Source organism: Hyaena hyaena, unplaced genomic scaffold, assembly GCF_003009895.1.
Source record: "Hyaena hyaena isolate Hyena2069 unplaced genomic scaffold, ASM300989v1 scaffold_89, whole genome shotgun sequence".
Lineage (NCBI taxonomy): Eukaryota > Metazoa > Chordata > Mammalia > Carnivora > Hyaenidae > Hyaena > Hyaena hyaena.
In genome coordinates, this window is record NW_024080719.1 from 324,589 (window position 1) to 350,442 (window position 25,854).

Consider the following 25,854-nt stretch of genomic DNA (forward strand, 5'->3'; position numbering starts at 1 on the left):
AAGAATAAAAGCTAAAAGTTCAGCAGTCATGAAGACTTCACCATAGGAGACAGAAAGAATTCTAAGGATTTTTTTCCCCTACCTAGAAATACTTCAAATCTAGAATCTGAAGTCTGACTAAGCCTATGTGTGAGCAAAATTATTTTAAAAACTAGGGCAACTGTTGCTTTGTAAAATAAATCACTAGAGGCATTTAAGTACTTAATTTCAAAGTTCTCTTTTCATATACTGTTAGGAATATATAATGTATGATATGAGGTACATATGCACAGAGCTGTCATACAATTTCTCTAATCAACTGAACTTTTTGGAAGGTGACAAAGTTGGTCTAATAGATTGTTCCTGGAGGCCTTGATTAAATGTGTCCTTACAGGGATTCTCCACTGATGTTATACACACACACACGTGTGAGTGCAATATTCTAAAAGCAGAAGAATCCTGCTTTTAGGTTCAAAAAAGGGTGGAAGAAGTGGCTTGCAATTTCAAGGTATATTCGATTTCAATTAAATGAAGAAAGATACATTCAAAATTTTCTTTGAGAACTCTAGTTGACCAGAGGGAACCTGTATCTTCTTACATCAGTCTGACCAATTCTTTGAAATTAAATTTCCCATCTGAGCATAAAGTATTAGGCAAGCAACTTTCTTGGTGTGGCACTATTAAAGTCTACACATGAAGATACTCAGTTTCAATTTGAGGGCATAAATCATCAGTTCTTCTGTTCTCATATTTATATGACTATAGCCTACGGCTGAATGGTATAGTCATTTTTCTCTGCAACTAAACAAGGTAAATAAATGTGATATATTGGCACATCACCCCACCACTCTGCATATGGTGCACATTAAGGTTGTATTCATTTGCCATATGAATATAATTCCTTTTACCACATCTACTATTAGTTACAAGCAGTAAATACAGAGTTGTTTTGCTGGAACTTGAGGGCCTGCATTACATCATGGAGCACTAAACATCCTGGACCTTCTGGAGAATTTCATAAATGTAGTTTAATGTCACCTGAACTTGAACACTGCCAACATACTGCTTCAAACCCAACTTGATGAATTCTTCAAGAAAAAAAGAAAACTAAGCGGCAGTCTTAGTGTTAGTACAACAGTGTACGCCAAAAGTCAGGCCACAAACAAAGCTCTTGATGAGGTATATACAAGAAATCATGTTCTAGACAAAGAATCAGACCAAGAGAAATATGCCGGGTGCAAGAAGGCTACTTGGGTCAAACATTGCTTTCATATTCAGAATCTAGTGAACATAAGGTCAAAATAGCTAAACAATTTTCTTCAACTGCAGCTTACCTGCAATCAAGAATGTAAGAAGAGTCTGTCTCATGACAAACTGGTGCTTTGTTTCATGAGGCACATGACTTACTTCTTCCTTAAACAATGTATTTATTATAAATTTCCAAATCCACATCAGGGTAGGGAAAAAGAAGGAAGAAAGTGGTTTCTTTTACAAACTTATATGCTTCAAATGTATATATGCTGGCATTTGTGACCCATAAATAATGTATCACAGGCAATTAAAAACAATGTACACCTGTCTTATCACATACTGATTTTCAAATTTACCAAATTAAGTCCCCAAATATATCCAGCAGATGGTGCTCTAGGACACCTACTTAAAGAGAGTAATATCGTTTGTGTTACATCCACCTATATTTTGGCAAGACAAAGAATAGGGATTTATCAGTAGCTTCAGTAAAACATATTAGGCTTTATGATAGAAAGAACATAATTCCTAAATATGTGCACAAAAATATACATATGCATAAGCACATGTGCACAGAAGCAACCAGTAAATAATTCACACCTGGACATATAATGATACTACTTTTCTTATAGACTGATGAGTAGTCTATATGTATATCAGCGGTATTTATAGTCATATGGCAAGATCATTCTAAATTCATTAAAAAAAAATTTAGAATGCCTTAAAGTTAGAATTCATTTTTAATTATAGCAGGAATGTCTCATTAGGGTGATACTAGTAAAATTAACAACAGTAGGATTTACGGTAATGACTTTAGTGATTGATGAGAGTATAACAAAATGAAGTTTTAGACAGAGAAAAAGCAGGGCAGCTATGGCATACAGTACTTTAAAAAACAGCTCTGTGGTCTGTTAGTGCTAGCCTTATGGTTAATAAAACCTTCTTTCTAATTAATGGTGCTGAAATATTCTTAAGAACAGAATCTTGTTGTTATGAAAAAAAAACTTAAATAGTTGTGTGTTTTTTTTTTTAGTAGACGCCATTCCCATAAAGGAGAAAGCTGACATAGATTAGCATGTCTGATTGCAAAGAGGAAAAAAAAATGCCACCTTTCAATCAAATCAAAACCAGAATGTGAGGATGGAAAACTACTTTACTGAAATACTATATACACAAATCTATGCAACACCCTCACAGTCAGCAACCATTTGCTTCTAAAGCTAATCAACTGTGGCTTTAAAAAAATTACTCAGAAACCTGAAAATACTTAATAAACATTTACTTTTAAATGCTTAATAAGCATTTAATTTTAAGTTTATGATCTAGTAATACAATATAAAAACTGTGGATAAGAACTATTTTGTAAATTTTCATTTATAAGATCATTTTAAAGTTTGAAGTATTTGAATGTCAACTGAGTGCACTGGGGGTGATTTTCTCCAAAATTTGAAAATGGACAGTCTGTATAGTATTATTCTGAAGGAAAAATTAGTGTTTTGAGAACAGCATTCTGGTGCACAAATCCAGCTCTAAAACACAAAGAGTACTAGGGCAAAGGGAGACATGCTTTCTTGTAGAAAACACCTTTCTTTAAAATGTTCTCGGTTAATTTTATTTAAAAATCTGCAACTGAATGGAATTGAATCTTAATTTTTCTTCTTGGCAAGAAAACTGTATTCCACAGGAGATACCTATCACAAAACAGAAGAGTCAAAGATGAGAAACTGTTATACAGGAAAGCAAGGCTTTTGCCACATAATTTAGACAGTTTATAAGACATATGCATCCTTTTAAAAGCCCAAGTTATAGTATATATGGGTCTTAACCAGTTTGAATTAGTTGGATTTTGCCAAGCCAAGTGTATTTTAATATCGAATAACATGATTTTGAAAAGATAGATAGTAATAAAGCTATAAACTTTACATATAGCACTAATACTAATTTGTAGAAAATGGTGCAGGCTTATTACCCTAGCAAGTAAAAATATGAGCTTATTTTCATGGTTTCTGAAAACAAAACAGAACTAAATACTTGCATGAAACATAAAAAATGTAGAAAAAGCAACAACATAGTTTTCTTTAACTCACCTATTTTCCTTTAACAAAAGAAAAAAAGTCTATATTCAAAAATTTAGGTTGAGACATTGTGTGCATTTATAGACCAGACTGAAATTATGTATGAAAAAGCTTGGCCATTTCTTAAAGGGCATTTATATTGCATCCAAGAGATACAACGTAGGAATAAGCATTACCTAAAATTCCTCGTGTGAAAAGCTCAGACTTCAGCGGCTGCATCGTGGAGCCATCAACGAGCCAGAAGCTTATAAAATCCAAACCAGCTTGCATGAATGTGTAAAACACAGTTCACACGCATGGTAAAAATGTCTTTGTTTTTGTTTGTCATTTTCTTTTGAAAAGCTTAGACTGGCTTGTTCATTTTTCTATTCTAATATGTGGAAATTCTCATTATGTGAAAAAGTGCCTATTTGTCTTTCTCCCAGATTCATCCTTCAAAGCTAAAGCAAAATTAGATTGGGACATCAGACATTATAAAAGAGCCAGAAAGGACAAGGTTCACTTTGAGAAAGGTAATTTAATTTAGTCAAGATACATTACAATTTTCTAAAATTTTTATGAGATGTGCTGTTATGTTATTCTTTTATTTATTTTTTCTTTTCATTACCAGCATTAGAAGGAGTTAATGTCCACCATACTGCAGACAATGAGAGGCTATAGATGAAGTGCCTTATGAAAAATATAACATTATAATATATACTATAATGCCAACAAGATGGTGTTTGTGTGGTGATTTATTTGCTCTAAGCATTCTGTGCTTCTGATAACATTTTAAGTCAGTGGCTATTGTTGCTTTCATTTTACAGACTAGACAGAAGGACCACAGCAAAGCTTAGAACTTAGATTTGTTTTACCCCAAACTCCAGGATTTGGTCAATGCTACTGGATTCATTTTTTCTAGAAGACATGCATGTAAAAACCATCTCTAGGATGATTTATAAGGTATTTAAATATATATATTTCTTCTTCTGGAAAAGCTGAATATTTCTAGTATGAAAATATACTTTAATTTCTGAAACGTAACAGCAATTACATATAAGTATAGTTAATAAGCCTCTAGCTACTTCTTAGAGTACACATTAGTAATGACCATGTATAACATATAGAACACAAATTAGACCACGGAAGTAAAAAAAAAAAATTTTCTTGTGTTTGGACTGCTACATGTGAATGAAATACATTATTTTAAGGCAAGAGAAAGTTCTTCCTATATATTTTCAGATAAGTAACAAATTATATATTATTTATGTCAAATCTAGTTGTCTAAGATAATTTACTGAATCTTGATAACTGAATTTATAAACACAGGAAAAAAAGAAATTGAAAGGAGACACTCATAAAAGGCCAGAAATGAAGAAGGAGCAGAATGTGAGCGTCCAATAAGAACATGAAGGACTTTTCAAACAAAAGTGAAAAACAAAATTCCTGAAATTTACATGTTTAAACATTTTATTGTAATTATATGTAAAATGCAGATGTCTCTGTAAATGTGTGAAATACACACATGAACACATTACTCTTCCATAGAAACACATACAGTAAAGTTTGACTTGATCACAGAGTCTGTATTATCCATAGCATCACAGTCTTAAGCTATTTTTCATATTCTATTTGTATAGGGAATTATCCCTTATTTGATTAACATGAGAAATATGTTAGAGGATTTCATAAAATCATGTTTACTCATCACACAAAACAGAAAAGCATAAACAGCTTTGACAAATATTTCCCATATACTTCTTTTAAAATTATACACTGGCTTTTGACTATTGAAAAATTTTGACTTTTTAAATATTTCACTTTCAACCAAATATTATACATTTAATAAGCACAGCTTTAAGAAAGCAACCCAAAATGTGATGGACTTTAGCATATTCAGACTGTCTCATAATTCGGAGCTAAGTGACAGAAGTGCCGTAGTATTCAGGTAAAGCAATCAGGGACGAAATGGTCCTTCCTTAACCAACTGTACTGCAGCTCGCTTTAAATTAAGAAACTGTAAATATTTAAGAGCAGTTAAAATGCTCTACTTTATGAAGTAAAAATCTAAAGCTATTTTTGCAGGAACTCTTCAGTGCTGTCATAATCATTTTAATTAAATTCTCATTTTTCAGGTGGTCCCTTTAATTGTTTTTTCCTACTTCTTAATGTGTTTTTCTAAAGCCATTTCTTTTCTGCAGCTGTGTGCGATTGGTTTTAATGGTAGCTGCTTCCTTTTTTGCCTTCTGTGAATTACAATTTTAAATGGTTACACATTTTTTGTTTTACTGCCTTCAGCATAGTTTCATAAAGATGTTTAAGGCTGTTGGTGAGCATTTTCATTTCCCATATGAAACACCAAGAGCCAATTTGAATATTCCATATTGGCCTTTTATGACCTGTTTTATCTTTTAATATGTAAATGAAAGCAAATTCTTTATAAAGACTGGTTTGTTTCTATGAAATTATAATTTTTCTTTTGCTCTCTTAAAATAATGAACTCAATAAACAAGATAATATGTGATGGTTCTTTTATGTTTTGTCTTGTTCGTGAATGAAACACCTCTCTTATTTGGTGACAGCCATTTCCAATGAAGAACTAATGCGTTCAGATCATAATAACATGTAACATGAAAAATGAGATTCCGTAGTTGGATTTGAATTATCAATGCTCACAAAATGTTAATAACTGAAAGCCTATCTAGACCTTTCTTAAATTATAACTAAGAAATTAAAACAACTCGATAACTCAGTTTCATTTTCACCTTGATGAAAAACGTAACTTCAAACGTCACTGCAAAATGTTATTATACATCACTTTTAACAGTTTACTTATAAAATGAGTTGTACTCACTGCCTGGGTTATCTCCAATCCCACTGCTTTTTCCATTCCAGTACCAGAGCAGAAGGGTTGCATCACGTGACCCTGAGAGAATGTAGCAATTTCCCCCAATATAAGACTCAGAACGAGTGAGGCAAGTAACCACATCCCAATGGCCAAATACCACTTGGATCAATTTTCCTGAAATACAAAACAATTTTCTTTAAAGCTGCTATTAAACAAATAAGAAAGAATTCCAGTGACCATTTAACTTATAAGATAATGAAGTCATATTAACTCAGATTCTGATGATTCAGGTTTTATATTACAATTTGATCTGGTCTAACCTAAAAGTTTTCTTTGAATATTACAACAACAAAAAATCAATTGAGCAGTGATAATAACATTTTTAAAAGACAGATGTTAAAACTATTTCAACAAACAATATTTGAGGATTATGATACCATATAGCATTATATACATGGCTATTATAAATTACAAATGAATCCTGTCTACTGATTAAAACAGACCTAGGAGAGCTCTTATTTGGAACAATTTCAGCAACTTCTTAAGTTTCTCTGTATGATTCAAAACCAAATAAAACTTAGGTGATTTTCTTTAAGTACTTTATAATTTAGACTTTACTAATACAAACTTGTCTCTGAATTAGTAAAGGTTTAATGTTTTTTTTTTTTTTTTAAGTAATCTATACAAGGATGACATAAGCCACTTTGGAGAATTTCTGTTTTTTTTTTTTTTTTCAAATTAGAATTACATGAACTAAATTTTTGTAAAAAGACTAATATATTGTGATTGCAATTTGAGCCAGGTTATTTCTTCTCTGTTTCAATTGTCTAAATGATAAAAATTCCCTGGGGGCTGATGATGAAATTCAGATAATGGCAGTTTATCTAACATTAATGACTGGGGGTGAAAGGGAGGAACCCACAAAATTTAATACAGATCTAGGGCTTCAGACACAGGATAAACTGTTCACATAACAGTGCCAGAAAAAAGAGTAAAGCCCCCACTTTTAGTGCCAGAAAAAAAAGTAAAGTCCCCACTTTTAAAATCTTTGTTTAAAAATCAGGATGGTGTTTATAATTCATACAAACTGTCTAAAGAATTAAATAGCTATAGCAGCCCTTCCACTCCATCCCTATGGTTTCTAGCTAACATTTTCCTTTCAAAAGGTCTACAGAATGTACAGTTGAATGTCAGAGAATATCTATCTCTAATATTCAGCATGAGTTTTTTATTTTTGAATAAATGTTTCAGTGGGGACATACAACTATAATTCAAATATTTAAGAAGAAAGACCACTAAGCTGAAAAAAGGTTAATATGCCTAAAAACGTTTGTGTTTAATTTGTAACATATAACCTATTCAGAAGTTTGAGGTCTCAGTTAAGTATTGGCATCCAAGTATATTTAACATTTCAAAATAATCATAAATATAACTAAAAAAGTACTTATGTTAATTTTTTAAATTCTTGATTTTAATAAGTCTAACACTTATGAAAAAGGCTGCAAGTTTAAAAATAAAATGTTGAACCAGAATTTATTTAACTCAGGTATAAAGTCAAATACAGTACAGTGTTATCACTCTTGCAGATAGATAGCCTACTACTAGTAACTTTAAGTTCAGATTCATTTCAGTCTCAAATTGCACAGTTAATAAAATGCAGTTTTTCTCCTGTAAATAAAGACTTTAAAATTAAAGCAGGTGTTTTAACTGCTAAAGTTAAAAATGTGTACTTCTGAATTTCTTCAACTTTTTAAATGGATATCAAAACATTTCATTTAAAAAATTAACTGTATTGACAAAGAACAAGAAGAATTCAAGCCTTCTTAGAATAAAAACAAATGGAAACAGAAAAGAGCAAATTAAATATGGAAAGATATAATCCTTTCCACATCATTTCCAGCTTATATGAAGAACAAAGTAGAGAGGGTTAGTGGTAAAATGGGTGGGGTCAGAGTAAAGGCAGGCCTTACAAAGGGTAAGACGGAAGTTAGTCAGCTGAATGCACTCTTAAAACTAACTGGAAAACTGAAGGCAATGCCATTGAGTTGTAACCACTGAAAAAGTTATTTCTGCCTCAGCCTACACCTAAATACTGATAACATGTAAACTACATGAGTAATTTAAATAGATTATTTAGGGTAGGCCTATTTAAGATTTGATGCCCATCAGCCCAGTGGCTTGTAGGAGTGAGGAGTGACTACAATTAACGATTAACGGTACAAGAGGCACATGGCGCACAGGAAACCCAAGTGCTTCCAGGAGCCTCTTGCAAAAAGCAGCTATTCTCCTGATAACCTATCTAATTTCCAACTCATGTGAGAACAAAGTGGAAAAATTTAGCTCTACAAGTGGGATAAATTAGCTACAGTGGCAGAATCTTCCCCGATCCATTGGTTAATTCTAAGTCATCACTCTGTATCTGTAATGTCAGTGTTAGAAAAATGTATACTCAATCACTGTGGTTCTTTAATTAAAATTTCCTCATGTTTAAATTTTGGCACCCAAAATTATCACAATTATTTTTTACTCAACCTATATTTGCTGAGCACCTACTAAGTGCTAAGCATTAGGCCTTCTTACATGCATATTGGTGATAAACAGACATGATGCCTGCCCTTACAGTGTTTAGTGACTAGTGGGGGAGACAGACATTAAACAAACAGAAACATATGTTAATTATGAATGCTGATAATTTTATAAAAGAAAAAAAAACAAGGTAGGATCAGTGAGAATAATAAGGTAGAATGAATTTAGATTGGGCATCAAGGAAACTCAAAAGGAGACAGTGATGTGATATTTACATATCTACACCTAAAGGTTTCATATTTTATACCAATTAACTTCATTTTTTACAATTTATACTTTGGACTCAACTCTGGAAAGCATTACTTTTTTAAGTTTACTTTTTCCTGTTCTGGAAGCCTTCCTCAGCAATATTTGTTATTGCTATGAGGTTGAGGTTCACGCCTCCTAAATAAATCACAGCATATAAATACCTGCTGCTCTTTTTGGTAAATTATTTTCTGATAATCTCATAAGTGTTCCTCAGCCTTTACTTTTTGTTTCCTTTAATACCACTCCACCTCTCCACACACTAATATCAAATATTACCACAAGCACTAGAATATCCTTTTTTTGACAGAACAAATTTTCTAGTTAATGTTTTATTTGACAGCTGTGCTACAAATAAAAAAAATTCGAGCTCAGGACTCTACACCATTGAATCTGAAATGTGGCCTGAAAATAATCCCCACTGCTGAGGGAAGGTTTTATTGTTGCCTCTGCTGTTCTGGTTGTGTCCCGAAAACATGATTTATGTTTAAAGAATTTCCCGTTACAATCATGTTTCTCTCCTCCACCCCACCCCACCCTGAATCTAATAAGAGAAGGATTTTTCTTTTTTTTGGCTTATGTGCTAAAATATAATTGAATTCAACACTTGTGATAGCTTTGCTATTACGTATTATTGACCATACAATTTTCCCCTTGCTTTTCTGGTAAACCTAAAGGAGAAAATATTTAATATCCCTATTGTCATAAAATACATATTTACCTTAACTGAAGCTACTTTAAATAAAACTAGTATCAGAGTTTTTTTGTATAGAAGACATTAGCAAACATACTAGGACTATCATTTCAGCATTTTTTCATAACTTTGCTGGCAAATGTAAATATTTTTATTGTAGAAGCTAAGTAAGTCCCACTTTAAAAATGAAGTTTAAAATAAGTCTACTACTTATGAAAATGTTTTACACACACACACACACACACTCACATATCAAAAAAAAAAAACCCTGTAAAGTGGGAGGTTTTGGAACAAAGAGGAAGGAATGTTACCTACTTTATCAAGTCTAATGTAACATGGCAGACATACAGTAACTTAGCTGTACATTATAGCATTTCCCAAAATTAACCAATATTGACAGGTACACCTATATGAGATAACATGGTGTAATGACAAAGAATGCTACATCTGAAGTCAGAAGAACTGGCTCTAAGTCCAAATTCAATCACCATTACCTATACAAATTTCAACAAGTTACTTAACCTTTCAAAACCTCAGTTTCATCATCTGAAAAGTAGGGAAAAAGATAACTGTTATGTCTCTCTCACAGGACTGTTATGAGGTTGAAACAATATCATGTATATGAAAGAACTGTAAATTCTAAAGAATTGTGTGTGAATGTAATGTTATTTTAATTATTAGTATCACATAAAAGGGAGGTTATTACAATTATATTACAAATATTAATAGTCAATGCTTTTTAAAAGTGATATGGAATGTTAGCAAATTAAAAAATCCTCACATGTAAAAATCAAAGACTGACATAATACAGGATTCCATTTATATAACATTCCAGAAAACGCAAAATTAGAGATGAAGAATAGATCAGTGGTGCAAGGCTGAGGTGGGGAAAGAGGCTGACTGCAAAGTGGGGGCACAGAGAATTTTGGGGTGACAGAACTGCTATGCATCTTTATTGTTGTGGTTATGTAATTCTATACACTGCTTAGGCTTACAGAACTATAACTCAAAAAGAATTTTATTGTATGTAAATTATAAAATAATTTTTAAATGTATAAAAATAAGCAAAATAAAAGAATGTTTAAGAAAATTTTGTGAGAAGATATAACTGTTTTAATTGGAAACTTTATGCAAAAGGGGAGCACAATTTGAGGTCAAATGATTCTAAGGTTGTCATTTCCATAATAATGACAGAAGAGGTTAAAATTTAAATTCAATTATTAAATCAGAGAAAAGTCACTATAATAATAAATAATTTTACAGACACATCAATTCCATTGCATTTTTCAGGAATTCTAGAGGAGTTTTAGGCTCAATAGTCATCAACCTCTTAAGCCTCAACATGTAGTAAGTGCCTAAATAATGAGAAAGACTTGAATAATGGTTACTTTATTTTTGAACCTACAGAATACAGGATACGCATTTTAAGAAAACTATCATCAGTTCCATAAAAAATATAAGATCATGGCAAAAACAACTTCTAGGGTCTATTATATGAACAGTATATATTCAAGTATTTCTCCCCTACTTCCTCATGGCTATATATTATAGTTAAATCATCAAAATGCATTAGGACAAAATTCTTGACTAACCAACAGTTAATTTTTCAACATATTATACTTACTAAGGCAGAAACACGGACTCGTACATTCTATAAAGATTACTAACAGGACTGAAAAATGATTTACTATAAAATATTTAATTTACTAGAAATTTCAATTAAAAAGAATTTCCTATTCCCACATTTAAGCAAGATATTTGTAGATCCTTGTTTTAGTTGAAATTTCTACTTCCATAGTATTATCAAATTCTGATATATTAATATCTAATTTTCATTCTTTCAAATATTCAACTAAATATTTACTGTAAATTGATTTCTTCCTGTAACAGTTTCTAAAATACTTTAAAGAGACTTTCCTATATACAAAATTTCCTACATACAAAAATTTATTAACATTTTCCTAGATTGGATCTTCCATAATAATAATGATGAGTTATAAGCCTGATTTGTGTCTTGGGGAGATGCATGCAAATGAATATATACACTTAAACTTTTACATTTTAACAAGAGCTCCTGTCACACATAAAATCAGTAGTCAGCTACTTTCCTTCATGATGGTGTAGCTTTCAACAAGATTCTATGCAGAATTAAGTGGAGGCAAGATATCTAGTACTAAGAAATACACTTAATGAGAATTTCCAGTAAGGGAAAAAAAAATAAAGCCTTTTATATAATACAAAAGTAGGAAGATATACTTATAGGTAAGTGCCCCTGCTGTACTATTACAGTACTTACATGCCGATTTCAAATGGATACGATTTCAAATGAATCATTCATTCTGTAGGTATGAGGCTTGGGAGACAGAGCTATTATAACAAACTGACTCTTAAAAACTTGCTTAAGTTAACTTAATAGTGGACTATATTATAGATGTTTACTTAAAAAGGGAAAACAATGTGTCTTCCTTATGTTACACATTTAAGAACTCTAATTTAGGGAAAGAGATGAGAGAGCATTCTAGCCTCTCACCGATACTTACAGCTAATTTTAGTTCACTGATGAAGAAAATAAGTTACCTGTGTCTGTAGAGTAGACTCGGAAACTCTTATCCCAGAAGCCACAGATGAGAATATAGCGGTTGTCCGAAGTGATGACAAAGCACTGGGAATGGACTTGAATACTTTGGTCTAAAAGGTCAGTGATTTGCCTCCTGTGCATTCCTGTATTGCTGGCTGTGACAACAGAGGAAAAAACAAAAAATTCTACTAAACCCACATACATACAAAAATCCTACGGTCTGTGACACTGGTGGTTGGGTTGAGGTCGAAAGCATTCCAGGACAAGAATATTTGATCCTTAATTTAAAATTTTAAACATAAACATAATAATATTTGAAAGACAAAACAGGAAAATATATCCAGTTGTTGGAAGAATGTGGGTAGCTAAATTCAACGTCTCAGAAAGAAATTTTGCCTAGAGGGAAAAATAATAACATACTACAATTTCAAAATAGTATACAATTCTCAGAACATGCTTTCTAGCTCTTGGGCAGGACCAAACTAGATTACAGTCTCCAGACTGCACCACCGTTAGGTTTGTGTTTCTGACAATCTCATTACGTCCATTGTCATGAGAATGGATTCATGTTGTGACAATCTATTACCTTTAACTTTTTGTCACAAGAAAGCAATATTAGAATTTAAATGTCATATACTTGAAATATTGTAGCATCTTGGAGTACTTTGGCTTTAACAGGTTTTTAATTTGACTAGATGTGAACTCCCATTTCCCCTGTTTACGGCTGCACGTGCATGTAAGCAAAGGGTAGAATGACTATTTATTAAAGATACTTGTAATTGAAAAAGTCAAAGCACAGCACACTGCCACCTTCTTACGCCTTATGTAAGCAATAAAACAAGACAGTCTGGCAGTGTGTTTTCAAAGTGCTACAGAGCACCTGATATGGGGGTTTGTCACTAGGCACAAGGTCAGACACAGAGCGACATCAAGCACATAGGAAGAGTAATAATCCGCTAGAAATATACGATCAAGTATGTCATTATCAGAAAAGGAATTTTCACTGAGATGCCTTTTTTGGCACCAGGAGACCAACCAAATAGAAAGCTTTGTTTCCAGGGATCTAAGGGTTATTTCACCACCAACTTTCCAATACAAATAATGGTTTTTATAATAATAAACAAACTTGATTGTCTCGGAAATCAGAATAAAACAAATTTCTGCATCTGATCATCACATTCTTTGCATCATTAGTCTTCCGGGTTTTTTTTGGGGGGGGGAACCCCAACCTATAAATGCATTGATAAAAATAAAAATAAAGGAAACTATTCATTGTATGTAATAACTAAATTACTGTGGCCAACCCAAGAGAAGGCTCAGAAAGTAATGCAGAAGAAAAAAAGTATTCAAAATACTTTCCAGTGCTGTCCTAGGAACTACTGGGGATACAGAGAAATAAACTATTCCCTGCCCTCATGGCAAACATGACCTAGCAAACATATGCACTGACATAGCGGAAGATTCTGCTAGTGTCTGTCTATACAATGTAACCAAGGAAGATTATTAGATAACTATTTGATAATAGACTTCATATACTTTTGGGGGATTAATTAACTAGAAAGTGACAGCAGTAAAAAGAGCAAAATCCTATTTGGGGATCACTCCCTTGCCGCCTCCTTTCCACACAAAGGGAAGCTGCTGGCAAATGAGAAAAGCTTTTAGGAGTATCATGGTGCGTCACAGAGAGACATTAGCATCCTGCTGCAGTAGCTGTATGGTACAACTTAGATTTTTTTATTCCAAGAAACCCAGCAATTAAAGACAAGGCATGTAATAATTTCTATACTAGTTATTACAGTTCTTCTTTCCACATGAAAACTGTAAAAATATTTATTTGTTACCATATAGATGACTTTTGCTTCTATGATACAAACTTTCACTGGCCTATTTTTTTTTGGCAGGGGGAGGCATGATCTCTTAGGAGGACCTTGCTTCACAGATTTGGGTATGTGCATAAATTTGAATTGAGTGACCACAAAGTACCCAAGGGTACAGGCTGATGCCCATTCAGCATTCAGATGAATTATTTTCCAAGTAAGTGCTTACCTATAATTTAATATTGTAACATCCATCCATCTAGCCATCCATCCAATCTATATAATCTATCTCACAATGACCTTCCTTTATCTCGTTGCCTCCCAAGATTCAGTACTGAAGGTATTTTTACTTAATGAAGATTAGGTATATTTGTCCAGATAAGCAGTCTTCAAACTGGGGCATGCACACCCCTGGCAGGAGGGTGGTATAAGATTTCCCAAAGGATAAACAAGCACAGATGGTTTTAAGGGAATCAGTCTAGTTCCTCAACTTTTATATGTTCTCTTCCTTGTAACAGCTTTGCCTGAGAACTTTCCTGTGAGTTTTCCTTTCTTACGTCCCTTTCTGCATGTTCTTCTTCCACTAAATAAAATAAAGCATGTTTCTTTTCTATCCAGAATCTTACTATGGAGTTTTATCTGAGGATGTGAAAATCTCTTGAGATGCAAATAAAGGGACAATTCAAAATACTGAGGTGAAGCTGAAAAGTGAAAGCCAAGGTATCAAATCATTCTGCAGGGCCAGTGGTTTCCAATTCATCGCTTTCATTAAAATGGAAGGAGGATCTAATCATGATGTCAATTGACAGATCGTTAAAAATAAATTTCAATGATAGATTGTTAAAATGATCACTTAATGACAAACCGTGAAAATAATTCTTAATAACAGATTACTATATAAATTTTTGTCATATAACTCAGAAAGAGTTCAAAGATATTAGTGACACTGTAAAAACAAAATTCTTTCCTTTCCCATCTATCTTCTTACATAGGTAACATTCCTCTGAGCTTCCACCTACTAATTTTAAAAAATTAAAAATAAATAAAAAGAGGATAGAACCATTGGGAAATCCTGTTTCATTCAGTAACAAATAATTTCACTCAGATACATGAGCAAATGGGGGAATGGTGGGGGGGAGGAGGAAGTCCCATCCATCTCATTAAAGATGTATTTCTAATAAATGATTCTTTTTAATGTTTAACAATGTTTATTAAAAATTATAATTTTAATAAGTGTATAATATTTGTAATGATAACTCACTGAAGATTAATTTCTTACAAAATAGCCTTATGGTCATAGAAAATTTTAACAATTAACTTACATACATATGTTTAATTTTCCATATATTTTTATTGCTGGAAAGTATTTTCAGTAAAGTAATTTTGAAAACTTAAAATTGTATAGAAGTGGAATTAAAATATAAATTTAGATGAAAAAAGGATATTACAGTATTTTCAATTGTTAACAGCTTTTTTAATGTATTTTTAAAAAACAGAAAAGTTGACTATTAATTCACTTTGAGATTTAAATTCCACTGGATAGATTTAAAATTTTATACATTATGAAAGAAACTATAACATTTGCAACTATCGAAATTTGTGCTGATTACTTTCAGATGCTACATTTAAAGTATATAGGAAGGTACATGGTTTTAAACAATTATTTTAGGGGATATAGGAGCAAACAGCTGACCAATGATCTACAGTAGAGAAGAAAACTATGGCCTGTGTCTGGTTTTGTATATAAAGTTTTATTGGAACACAAAAATAATCATTTGTTTATATATTGTCTCTGGCAGCTTTTGTGCTATGACAGAATTAAGTAGTTGTATCTGAGACTTTATGGTCTACAAAGGCTGAAGTATTTACTATCTGGCCCTTTATCAAAAAAGTTTACCCATGCCTAATCTAAAGGATGACAGTTGCTGAATTCATTTAATTAGACTTGCCTATAGGATATTCACTTTCAAGTTTTAAGACAAAGAATGATTCTATACTTCATAAATAATGCTTTTAAAGGACTTATCAAATGGACTTTATTTTCCTGACTTTTAAAACTTTACCCAAGTGAACATTTTATTTTTTAATATACGGCAAATCATATGTACTCAAAGCAAAAGATTATTTAGGAATCAGAGTAGTATTTATCCTTCATATGGATAATTACTTCTTAAGATTTCTGCTTGTATGTGGGAGAAGGACAAATGAATTAGTTTTGAGCTTAAAGTTAGTTTAGTTAATCTTGTTAGTTCATTTGCAAATGGTAGCCACCTAGCTCTCTACTGAAACAATGGTTTTAAAGACAAAAAAAAGGTGACATATGAACCATAAGGATGACCTTGGATTTTAAAATAATAAATCAGTGTATTCATCTGCTTTATTTGAAAACTTAAAAATTTTAACAAATTTATGTGCCAGGGAAATTTAACAGGATTACAAGCTACACATCCATTGGTAGCACACCCCAATAAGTAGGCAATTAAGTATTTTATTCTAAAAGTTATTGAAATAGCATCTTTAATAAGAAGACGTGTTAATATGTTAAGATCAGTAATACTTTCAGTGAAGCCACATATGAAATTCCCACCCATAAGAATGAAAAATGCTAGAGATTCTGCCTGACTCAAAAAGCACAGAAGCAATTAAATATTCTAAGTCATCTGCTGCAGATGCTCATTTTACTCCAATGACTCTTTCTGGTCTCCTCCCTTTTCTTTTTTCCCCCTTGAACAAATTTAACCTCCAATGGCAATTTATTGGGCTATAGGACCATAGGAAAATGAATACAAATATCTTAACACTGCCATCGGCTGGGCAATATATTTCAACTTCGAAACTGCTCTGCAATTGCACATTAATCCCTTCAGACTGAACAGAGGGTCCAGGAAGAAAGGATTGATCTCCTTTAATGATGAAACCCTGGCACTGGAGTTTTATTTTTCACAACACAGTGCTGCTAAGAACCCCACTGTTATTATGAAAATTTCCCTAGCAAAGGAGCTCCATCACATTACCGGTGCACCAATTCATCATAACGTGCCTCGCTCCTGCTCATCAACAAGTCTGAGTGATGAAAAGATCCAATATTATCCTGACAGTACTTCATGCGCATTCTCAATCACACATTATTACAGCATCCATATTAATTTTCAGTGACACGCGTCCTAGGCCTGTTCAAATTAGGCAAACCAACGAGGGGGAGTTGATGAAATACCAGCATAGCCACAGCTCATTGCATTCCAATTTGCATGCAAATGGTTTATCAGGAAAATTCCATTCCCAGCAACCAGCAAGTGAAAAACAACTGTAATCTACACTTCAGGGCCACCATACAGAGCTTAATGAATCGCAAAGAGAGAAAGAAGTGACAGACCTATGAGAGGATCGATTTCCACTGGCAGCTGGTATGGCTGGTCTTGTACTGCACCTTGATGAGCTGGAATTCACAAAAGATTAAAAAAAAAGCATTATTTTTCATATACTAACCTACATAAAAATGCATAAGTCAAATCTTATGTAGAATTGTTTCCAACCTCTAAATCCCTCATACAGTTTTGTGAAATTTAAAGAAAAAAAATCCAGGTGCTTTCGTGGCTAGCTTATTAAACATTTATTTTAGATTAGTGCTGTTCTGAACATGTGCCATCAGCAGTGGCTCCAGTCCTGGGCCATAAGCTATAGCAGATGCTTGACTGGCAACCTTTGCTGCTGCAACAAAACAAAATTAAGTGGTAAAGCGCGCTGAAAACAAAATGTGACAACCATCTGCTGACTGTAGCAAATACTATTTTTTTGTTACTTCTTAAAAAGGCAGTTTTGAATGCTGCAGCACAAAGGATCCACAAAAATGTCAATTTATGATGGAGAAAGGGAAAGCTCTAAGTCAGGGAACATTTAATGTTTCATCCATCACTTAAAACCAATCAATTGAAAGTTTGAATAAAAATAAAGAAAGCTATCCGCAGATAAATGTTTTAGTTAAATGCATTTGGCTGAAATACTTTCTTAAAGACTGGATTGAGGTTTTTAAGAAAAGTTTTATTAATATTTAATATTTCCATGGTTTCAGTTTAAAAATACTCAGAGAAACAAATGAATAACAAAAATCAATCCATGCTAAGAATAGTTGTTCAATTCTCAAAATGGTTCTAAAGATTCCTGCTTATTTATTTTGTAATTGAAAAGAGATTTTGTGGGCTGTTTCCCTGTGAAAAGTAGAAGGACTTAAGGTAAAGAGGAAGTGTGCTAGGAAGCAGGAGCCGCTGCTGGCTATTTATGGAGACTTGGGCAAGCATCAGCTTGAAAATGAAGGGTTTGGAAGAGATGATCTTTTCAGCTTTGTAATTCTGATAGTTAAATTCTGGGCCCTTTTCCAAATGATTTTCCCCAAATGACTCAGCCATTCACTCTGGTCAGTATCTGCCTTTTATAGACTCATCAGCATTTAAACTACTGCTTAGCTGGTATTAGAACTTTGCTTAACACCATCATCACTTGGGAAATCTTTCTGACCGTCCTTGAGGGGCTGAAAAGAAAAATGGGATACATTCCAATGAGTTCATAAGATTATTTTAAAACTTATTGTGTCATCATTTCCCCTATTAGCAAATACCAACTTTTCGAAGAGGTTCAAAGATCATTAACACTGATAAAATATCTAAGTATAATATTAGCATAAAAATGTTTATACTTCAGTATGTATAAAAAATTAAGGTAGCTGAAGAAAGGAAGCTGTATAACTCAGTCTTTTTTACTAAAGGTATCGTCTTTGCTGATTACTGGGTCTGCCACCAAAGAAATCACAGGACACATTGTGAAAATGCACCAAAGCCTCTGATTTATCCAACAGTGCCATTTACTTCCAGTGACACCAGTGCTGATCAACACTATTACCTTGATAGTTTTTCTCTACTTCTCTGAGAATCTGGGATCATAGAAACATTAAAGATACACTATCAGTGAAAGAGGTTTAAGAGGATAACTATCTTTGGTCGGGCCTCAAAGATAGTTGCCTGGGTGACCTTGGGCAAGTTATATAGACTCTGTGTTTCAGCTTCCTAATCTGTGAAGTGGGTTAGACTAAACAATATGAAATTAATAATATCTGACTTTTTGACCTGTAAAGACGGTGATTTCATGGTTCAACCTAATTGTGGAACTTACATCCTAAGGGACTGAGGGGATTCAGTGAATTAAACCGTGTAAAGAGACTAAAATAGCATACAGAACCTAGAAAATCCTCTTTAAACGTTAGCTGCTATTCTTTTATTTTTCCCACAGTTCCTATAAGGTCCTTTGAATGAGAAAGAAAAATAAAGATGTTTTTTTCTTTTTAAATTAGGACAGACACTGCTGAAAAGAAATGACAGGAGATAGCTGTCTAATGAACAAACTATGGAAATCATAGATTCTCAGAAAAGAACAAGAATCTAAATTTAAAAAAAATAGCATAACATGAATTTGATATTCACTGAAGGAAAACTGTAAGGGATTTCTGACATTTTTCTTCCTGACATTTGTTTTAAATCAAGGTATATCAAGGCAAGGTAAAGGTAGAACAAGATAGAATGAAAGATCAGATTTACATAAACATACTTGAAATGAGACCTAGATTTAATAAAATGGATGCATTTTTAGGTATAGGTAGAAGCTCAGAATTGGAGATCATATTGTAGAATAACTACCTGTGTATTCCCATATATATTTATCTAGTGAGGAGTTGCTGTGTCATACTGTAAAGCCAGAGGCTGGGGACAAAACGCATTAGTGACACAGGGTACAGACACAAAGAAGGCTCACTGGAGAGAATTACAGGCAAAGAATTGGCAAAAACACATGCTGTCCCCCCAAGCTCTTATCTTAGAGAATGGTGAGCTTGGGCTGGGAACAGGTGGGTATACCATAAGTGGTACTTCCACAGAGGGATGCCGCCCCTAAACCAGTTTACATATAAAGAATACCTGACAGCCAGCTACTAAGGGTAGCAAGCTTTCTGGTTAGGGAGATGGGCCTGCTCAAAATGGGAGTGCCAGGAGCTCATCATCAGTGCCTCTGGAGTGCACCTAACAACCTGAGTTATCAGCTGGAGACCTAGTAGCCCTCTGGTTGAGCCAGTCAGTTCCTGCTGAGCTCAATCTTTGGTAGGCTCAAGTCAGTGGCAGAGAGCAGTGAGGGCTTTCCAGCAATTGAAAAGGTTTGTTTCTCTCACATATGCTGTCACTGTTTAGACTGAAGAAGTTCTCAGAGCTGCCACAGTTAAGTCACCCAGAATAAGCATCCTTTGTGCTGGCCCTGACACCACACAGACTGTGGTTTTGCCAAGCTAAGTGCACCCAGTGTAGGTAATCCTCTAGTGTAGCTGATGGAACCCACCACCAGCATGTTTTCCCTCTAACAAGTGCTATTTAGAGAATCCAAAAATCACATTTGTTAAATTATAATCTTTTGTCCCAAAATACAAGTATGCTATCTGCATACACATTTAGCACTGAAAGTTCACCTGAACAAAAAGGAATAAAAGGACCTAATAATAGAGACTATTATATACACCTCGATTTTTACCTTCTCTACTTTTCCTGAAATCTATTCTCTAATCAAATACTGGTATTCATTTACTTTCTAATAGCCAGGCAATGGCTATATTTAATAAATTTGATACCAACCACAGATTCTTCATGGTAAGTACCTTATTGAGCATAGTCAGTACACCAAGTTTTTGTTTGAGTGTCAATTCAATTCTGTTCAATTCTAAAAGTTTTTGCATTTAATTTGGCAAGAGGCCCTATTCAAGAACTTATATTTTTGCAACCAGTTGAGGTCTTATAATGAGCAGTACTTTATGCACATTTTACAGATTTAATGACAACAGACTACTGAAATCTATCTTTTACATTTTCCCACCTAAAACAATAGCTTGGAAAAAAGCATATAATTTTCAGGACTTTAAAAGATTTTCCTTCTTAAAATTAGAATTTCTAACTAGTTGCCAAAAAGCACAGTGCAAAATCCAGATCCCAACATTCCTGTTCTAATGAGAGGTAATAAATCATAGAGGGGTGATCATAAAATTTGAGTCAGAAATCTTGGGTTCAAACATGGCTCTGCCACTGACTGGCCATATGTGATACTGAATAAGGCAAGCTCCCTGGGGCTCACCATCTTCATTGGTAAAACATGGTGCTGGATTAGATGAACTCCCAGGTCTCCTTAAACCATTGGTTTATGATTTTAAAGGTTATTTTAGTATCTTGCTATTAGTTACCCTACCTATTCAACATTTAATGGAAAAATGGAATGTTTATGGGTTTGTAGTATTTTGGCTGTGTAACTTAAGTGTTCTTTATTCTATCACCCATGACAAATTCTATGATGTTATAAGTAGACAATCAAAAGTGTTTATCGAGTAAATGAATAAAAAGAACATCTGATAAATAAATATAAAGTATTTATGGACACAATATAGACTATTATTATATTAAGAAATTGGAAATAATATTTATCTACAAGGAATAGACAAACCACCACATGCCAAAGAATAGGTGATGGTTTAACATTTGTATTGTATACCACAGAGGGGATTCTTTAAGCCTTTGAAATTATTAAATATTTTGATTCAGACTAATGCTTGGAAATTGAAAAGCTCAAAGTTTGAGATATTTAAGTGTATATTACAGTATCTTTAGACAGTGTGCAGCTTACTTACCAGGAAGGTTGTGCCACTTGTTCACTGCAAATAGCCTGTTAGCAGTGACTGTGATCACAGCAGGAGTCGCCAAACCAGGCTGGGTGTTAGCTGCCACATGAGTGACAGGGGAGTTGGAGGGAAACTTTAGGACCATGATAACATCCTGCTGGGCTTGGTCTGTGAACATCAATGGACTCTGCAGGAGGAGATACTGTTGAGTGGGCATGACAAGACCCAAATATACAAGAAGGAAAAGACAAAGAAAGACAAGAAAGAAGAGAGGGTGCAGGAAAAGAAGAGGAAAGACCATGTTAACACAAGTTGCAGCTGAGAGCGTGGTGAGCAGAGGTTTATAGAAACATCAGTTAAGATTGGCTTGTTTTTCATGTATGTCATTATTTGAATGTTTTGGTGACTGAGGTAGAATACCTTAACAGAAACATTTTAAAAATCCATAAATTTTATTAGTTCCCTTCCCTACCCTACTCCCATGAAGAACTAAAGAAATGATTTGATTTAGATTCTAAATAGGCAAAGTATGGGGGGTTGCATTAAAGCATTTCAATTGCTATTATGTGTCAAGTACAAAAAAAAAAAGAATGAATACAGCCAATAGGTACAAAAGCGAGGCAAGGTAATTTCCAAAGATTATCAAAAGTCGCGTTGAGTTAGCATGAAGATTTTGACAAGTAAATAAAGACATAATTAAAACATCTATTTATAAACAACAGTTATACAGCATATATTTATTATTACACTAGAGAAATAACTTATGAATGTAATATACAAACTTAATTATAAAGGTGTTTCAAAGCAATGCATAATTAAATGCACTTGTAAAAACAATATATTTATATAGTGTACCAAGTCATAAACACTGCCCCATTATAATGGAAATGCTACTGTTTTCTGCTATCACTAAGGATAAAGAGAAATACCTAGATGCCTCTCCTCTCCCTTGGTGAAAAAAACCAAAAACCAAAAACCAAAAAACTAAAGCTCAAGACTTCTGATTTCTCCTTTCCAAAGCAGAAATTGAAAATGTTAAACAAAAATCACTGTCTGTTCTAATAACTAGCAACAAAATAAATCTTGAAGACTACTAAGGATTTAGAACATTCCTACAACTCATATGTCATAATCCAAGACACATATAACAGCACTCTGATTTACTGACTTTATTTATATGTTGTGGTGGTATGCTATCACATAGTAATTGCCCTGTACATTTTCAGCAACCCTCTTCTACCGTGTCTATTTTCTAATAGCTGATTAGTATCATTCACAATTGAAACACTTTGATGAAGGGCTTCTGGCTGCTTTCCTACTGCCATATTTCAAAACACCAGGTATATGTAAATGTGTAGGCACATATATTTAACATATTTATTCAGAACTGCTAATAAAAAATTAAATACATTTGCATTTTTATTATCAGTCCTTTTAAAAAAGTTATTAAGAGTACTTAGAAAAACATATTGCACTAAGAATTCCTATTTGCACTCTTTGCATAAAGGTGTAAATAAAGGCAACTAATAAGCTACCCAGACACCCTTCTGAGCAAGTGGCTAAAAGCCAATCAATATTATGAGTTAATCCTCCCTGGATGCTCATTCAATTAAAGGTGTCAGTAATGCCTCATCTGATGTGGCCTCAATTAAATCCAACTATCTGATGGTGTGAAAACACAGGGGGATACAGCAACAGCAGCAAAACCAGACAAATAGGCAGCCTTCGTGTGCCTGCTAATTACTACACCTGGTGTATATTATGGCTCATGCACTTAACGCAGCACGAAGTGGCTTTAATTTCTGCTGTATTCGGGTGCGTGTGCGTGTGTGTGGTGGGGTGCATTGACAGTTGATGGTGGGGGCTCATGAATGGCAGTAAAAACAATAAACATTTGGGCCTCTGATTTTTAAAACCTCTGTATCAATTAGTATTTTTTGTCACACAAAGAACTGTTTATACGGTTTCTAAGGAACTCTGTGAAATTGGGTAAAAATGAGAAAAAAGAAGCAACAACAAACACACCACCCTACACGCTAGTTTTAAAGAAGTCTGGGAAAAGGAAATGAACATCATTTCAGAGTACTAAGCCTTATTTTTCAGTTAGGTAGTTTTCTTAAAAATAATATTTACTAAAGTTAATTTATAAACTCTGAGAAAGTCAGGGTATATATAACATACATCATAAAGTCTCACTGAAAGGAAGTTGACCCTTATTTTTGGGCTTAACAGTTCATATTGTAAATACAATTAAACTGAAATTGAATAATTCCACTGTTTATGCCCTAAAAAAACATAGAAAAGTCTCTAATGTATAGGGAGAGGGTCTTGTTTATATAGTGACTCCAGTGGGCCAACTCTTAGCCACATGGCAAAGAGAAGCTACTTTCCACAGAAAGCCACAGACACCATATCCAGAGCAGTGAACTTCATTCGTACAACAAGCTGCCCTTCTAGTCTGTTCTACATACTCCATCTTGACTACTGCTCCCAGTGCAGGCAAGGAGGAATCTCTTGGAAGTTCCATCATATCCTTGGCTGGCAAGTATGGAATGAGGACTAGGAATAAGAGAAAGCACATTCCAGCATACTGGGCTATTCTGCTGTGATCACAACAGCCATAGATGAGGACAGCTGGTAAAACAGGAATCAGAGAAACACACCTTCATCTAATCCTGGGTGCCTCCGGGAGTCAAGTTTGAGGTGGAAGTAGGAAACTGCTGACCAAATTTCATTCAGATTTCCCAGATTAAGTATACACTTGTAGACAACTCTGGTTTCTTTCCAACACACCTTTCTTTCCTACCCACACATGTATAAGATGAAAAACACAATTTGCACAAGTTTGAAAAGGAGTTCAGGGATTCAATTCAGAGGATTCAGATAATGGGAAAGCCTACACCCAATCCTATATGGGCATGTTCCTTCCGACCCTAGAAAGCTGGTCTGCCCCAGTGAATCCTTTTGCCACGTGAGAGAGGCTTGGAAGTAGGAGCTCTCTCCTTGCCCCCGTGAGCAAGTCTGTGCAGCGACCCAGGTAGAAAGTCACCGGAGCAGTGACTCTGTGTTTCCATCATGACAGCCTGAGTCTTACTGACAAGCTATTACTACAACTAATTCTAAACCACAAACACAAATCATTCTTACTATTTTATGGCATTACCTTCTACTGTTCTTGCTAAATGCTTGCTTTTTGTATATTCTTTTGCTCACTGGTTACCCTTTTATCTTTTATGTTCATTTAAATCTGATTTCACCTAATTAAAAACACTTAGGGGAAAATGTGATGCAAATAATTTTTAAATTTTTTTTAAAGTTTACTTAATTTTTATGAAAGAGAGGGCAAGCGGGGTAGGGGCAGAGAGAGAGGGGAGAGAAAGAATCCCAAGCAGGCTCTATACTACAGGCACAGAGACCGATGCAGGGTTCGAACTCATGAACCGCGAGATCATGACCTGAGCCAACACCAAAAGTCGATGCCTAACTGACTGAGCCACCCAGGCGCCCATGATGCAAGTTAATTCTTAAAATGGTTGTAGTTTATTGTGATGGCTAATTCATATAGCTGGAGAAAGAAGGGAAGAAATGTTTGGAAGGAGAAAGAAGATGACAAAGGGTGAAAAGGAAAAAGACACAAAGAAGATGGTGAGATGGGAAGAAAAAGAAAAAATGAAAAAAAATCCCAACAAAACAACAAATCAAAACAAAAAAATCAGGGAGGCAGAGGTGAAAGGGCCACATCTCTATCTCTTGCTCTCTTTGCTGCTACTGTCTCCTTCTGAGTATTGGTCAAAATTCTACCATCTCCAGCTCCGGATTCTGGGCTGGACCAATAAAGTGTGGTGTAAATGATGTGTGAAAGCAAGCTTCAAGAAGTCCTGCAGAAGTGTTCTCTTACAACACTGTTCCTACTATGCAAGTGGCCTGGGCCAACTTCCTTGATGATGAAAGACCACATGGAAAGAGAGGTCTGGGCACCTCAGCCCACCCTGCAGCAGTGTAAGGGAGCCAAGGTGAGAAAAGCAGAAGTGCTCGCCTAACCCTCAGAATCATGAGAAATGTAAATCACTGCATTAAGCTTTGGGTGGTAATGGTATATCAAACCACCTTT

The 25,854-nt window shown here is 34.1% G+C and overlaps 1 protein-coding gene across 6 annotated transcripts in view; it reads right to left on the minus strand.

The window, feature by feature from the left end:
- The window catches only part of LRBA (LPS responsive beige-like anchor protein), a 737,219-nt gene that overhangs the window by 21,932 nt on the left and 689,433 nt on the right, over positions 1 to 25,854 (minus strand). For 4 of the 6 annotated variants that reach the window (XM_039234336.1, XM_039234334.1, XM_039234333.1 and 1 more), the window contains 4 exons: positions 21,753 to 21,945; positions 17,424 to 17,486; positions 12,233 to 12,388; positions 6,136 to 6,303 (listed from right to left, as the gene is read on the minus strand). In XM_039234336.1, the coding sequence (XP_039090267.1) occupies positions 6,136 to 6,303; positions 12,233 to 12,388; positions 17,424 to 17,486; positions 21,753 to 21,945 (580 nt within the window). The remainder of the gene's footprint in view (positions 1 to 6,135; positions 6,304 to 12,232; positions 12,389 to 17,423; positions 17,487 to 21,752; positions 21,946 to 25,854) is intronic. The other 2 variants (XM_039234337.1, XM_039234335.1) reach the window with 1 other exon arrangement.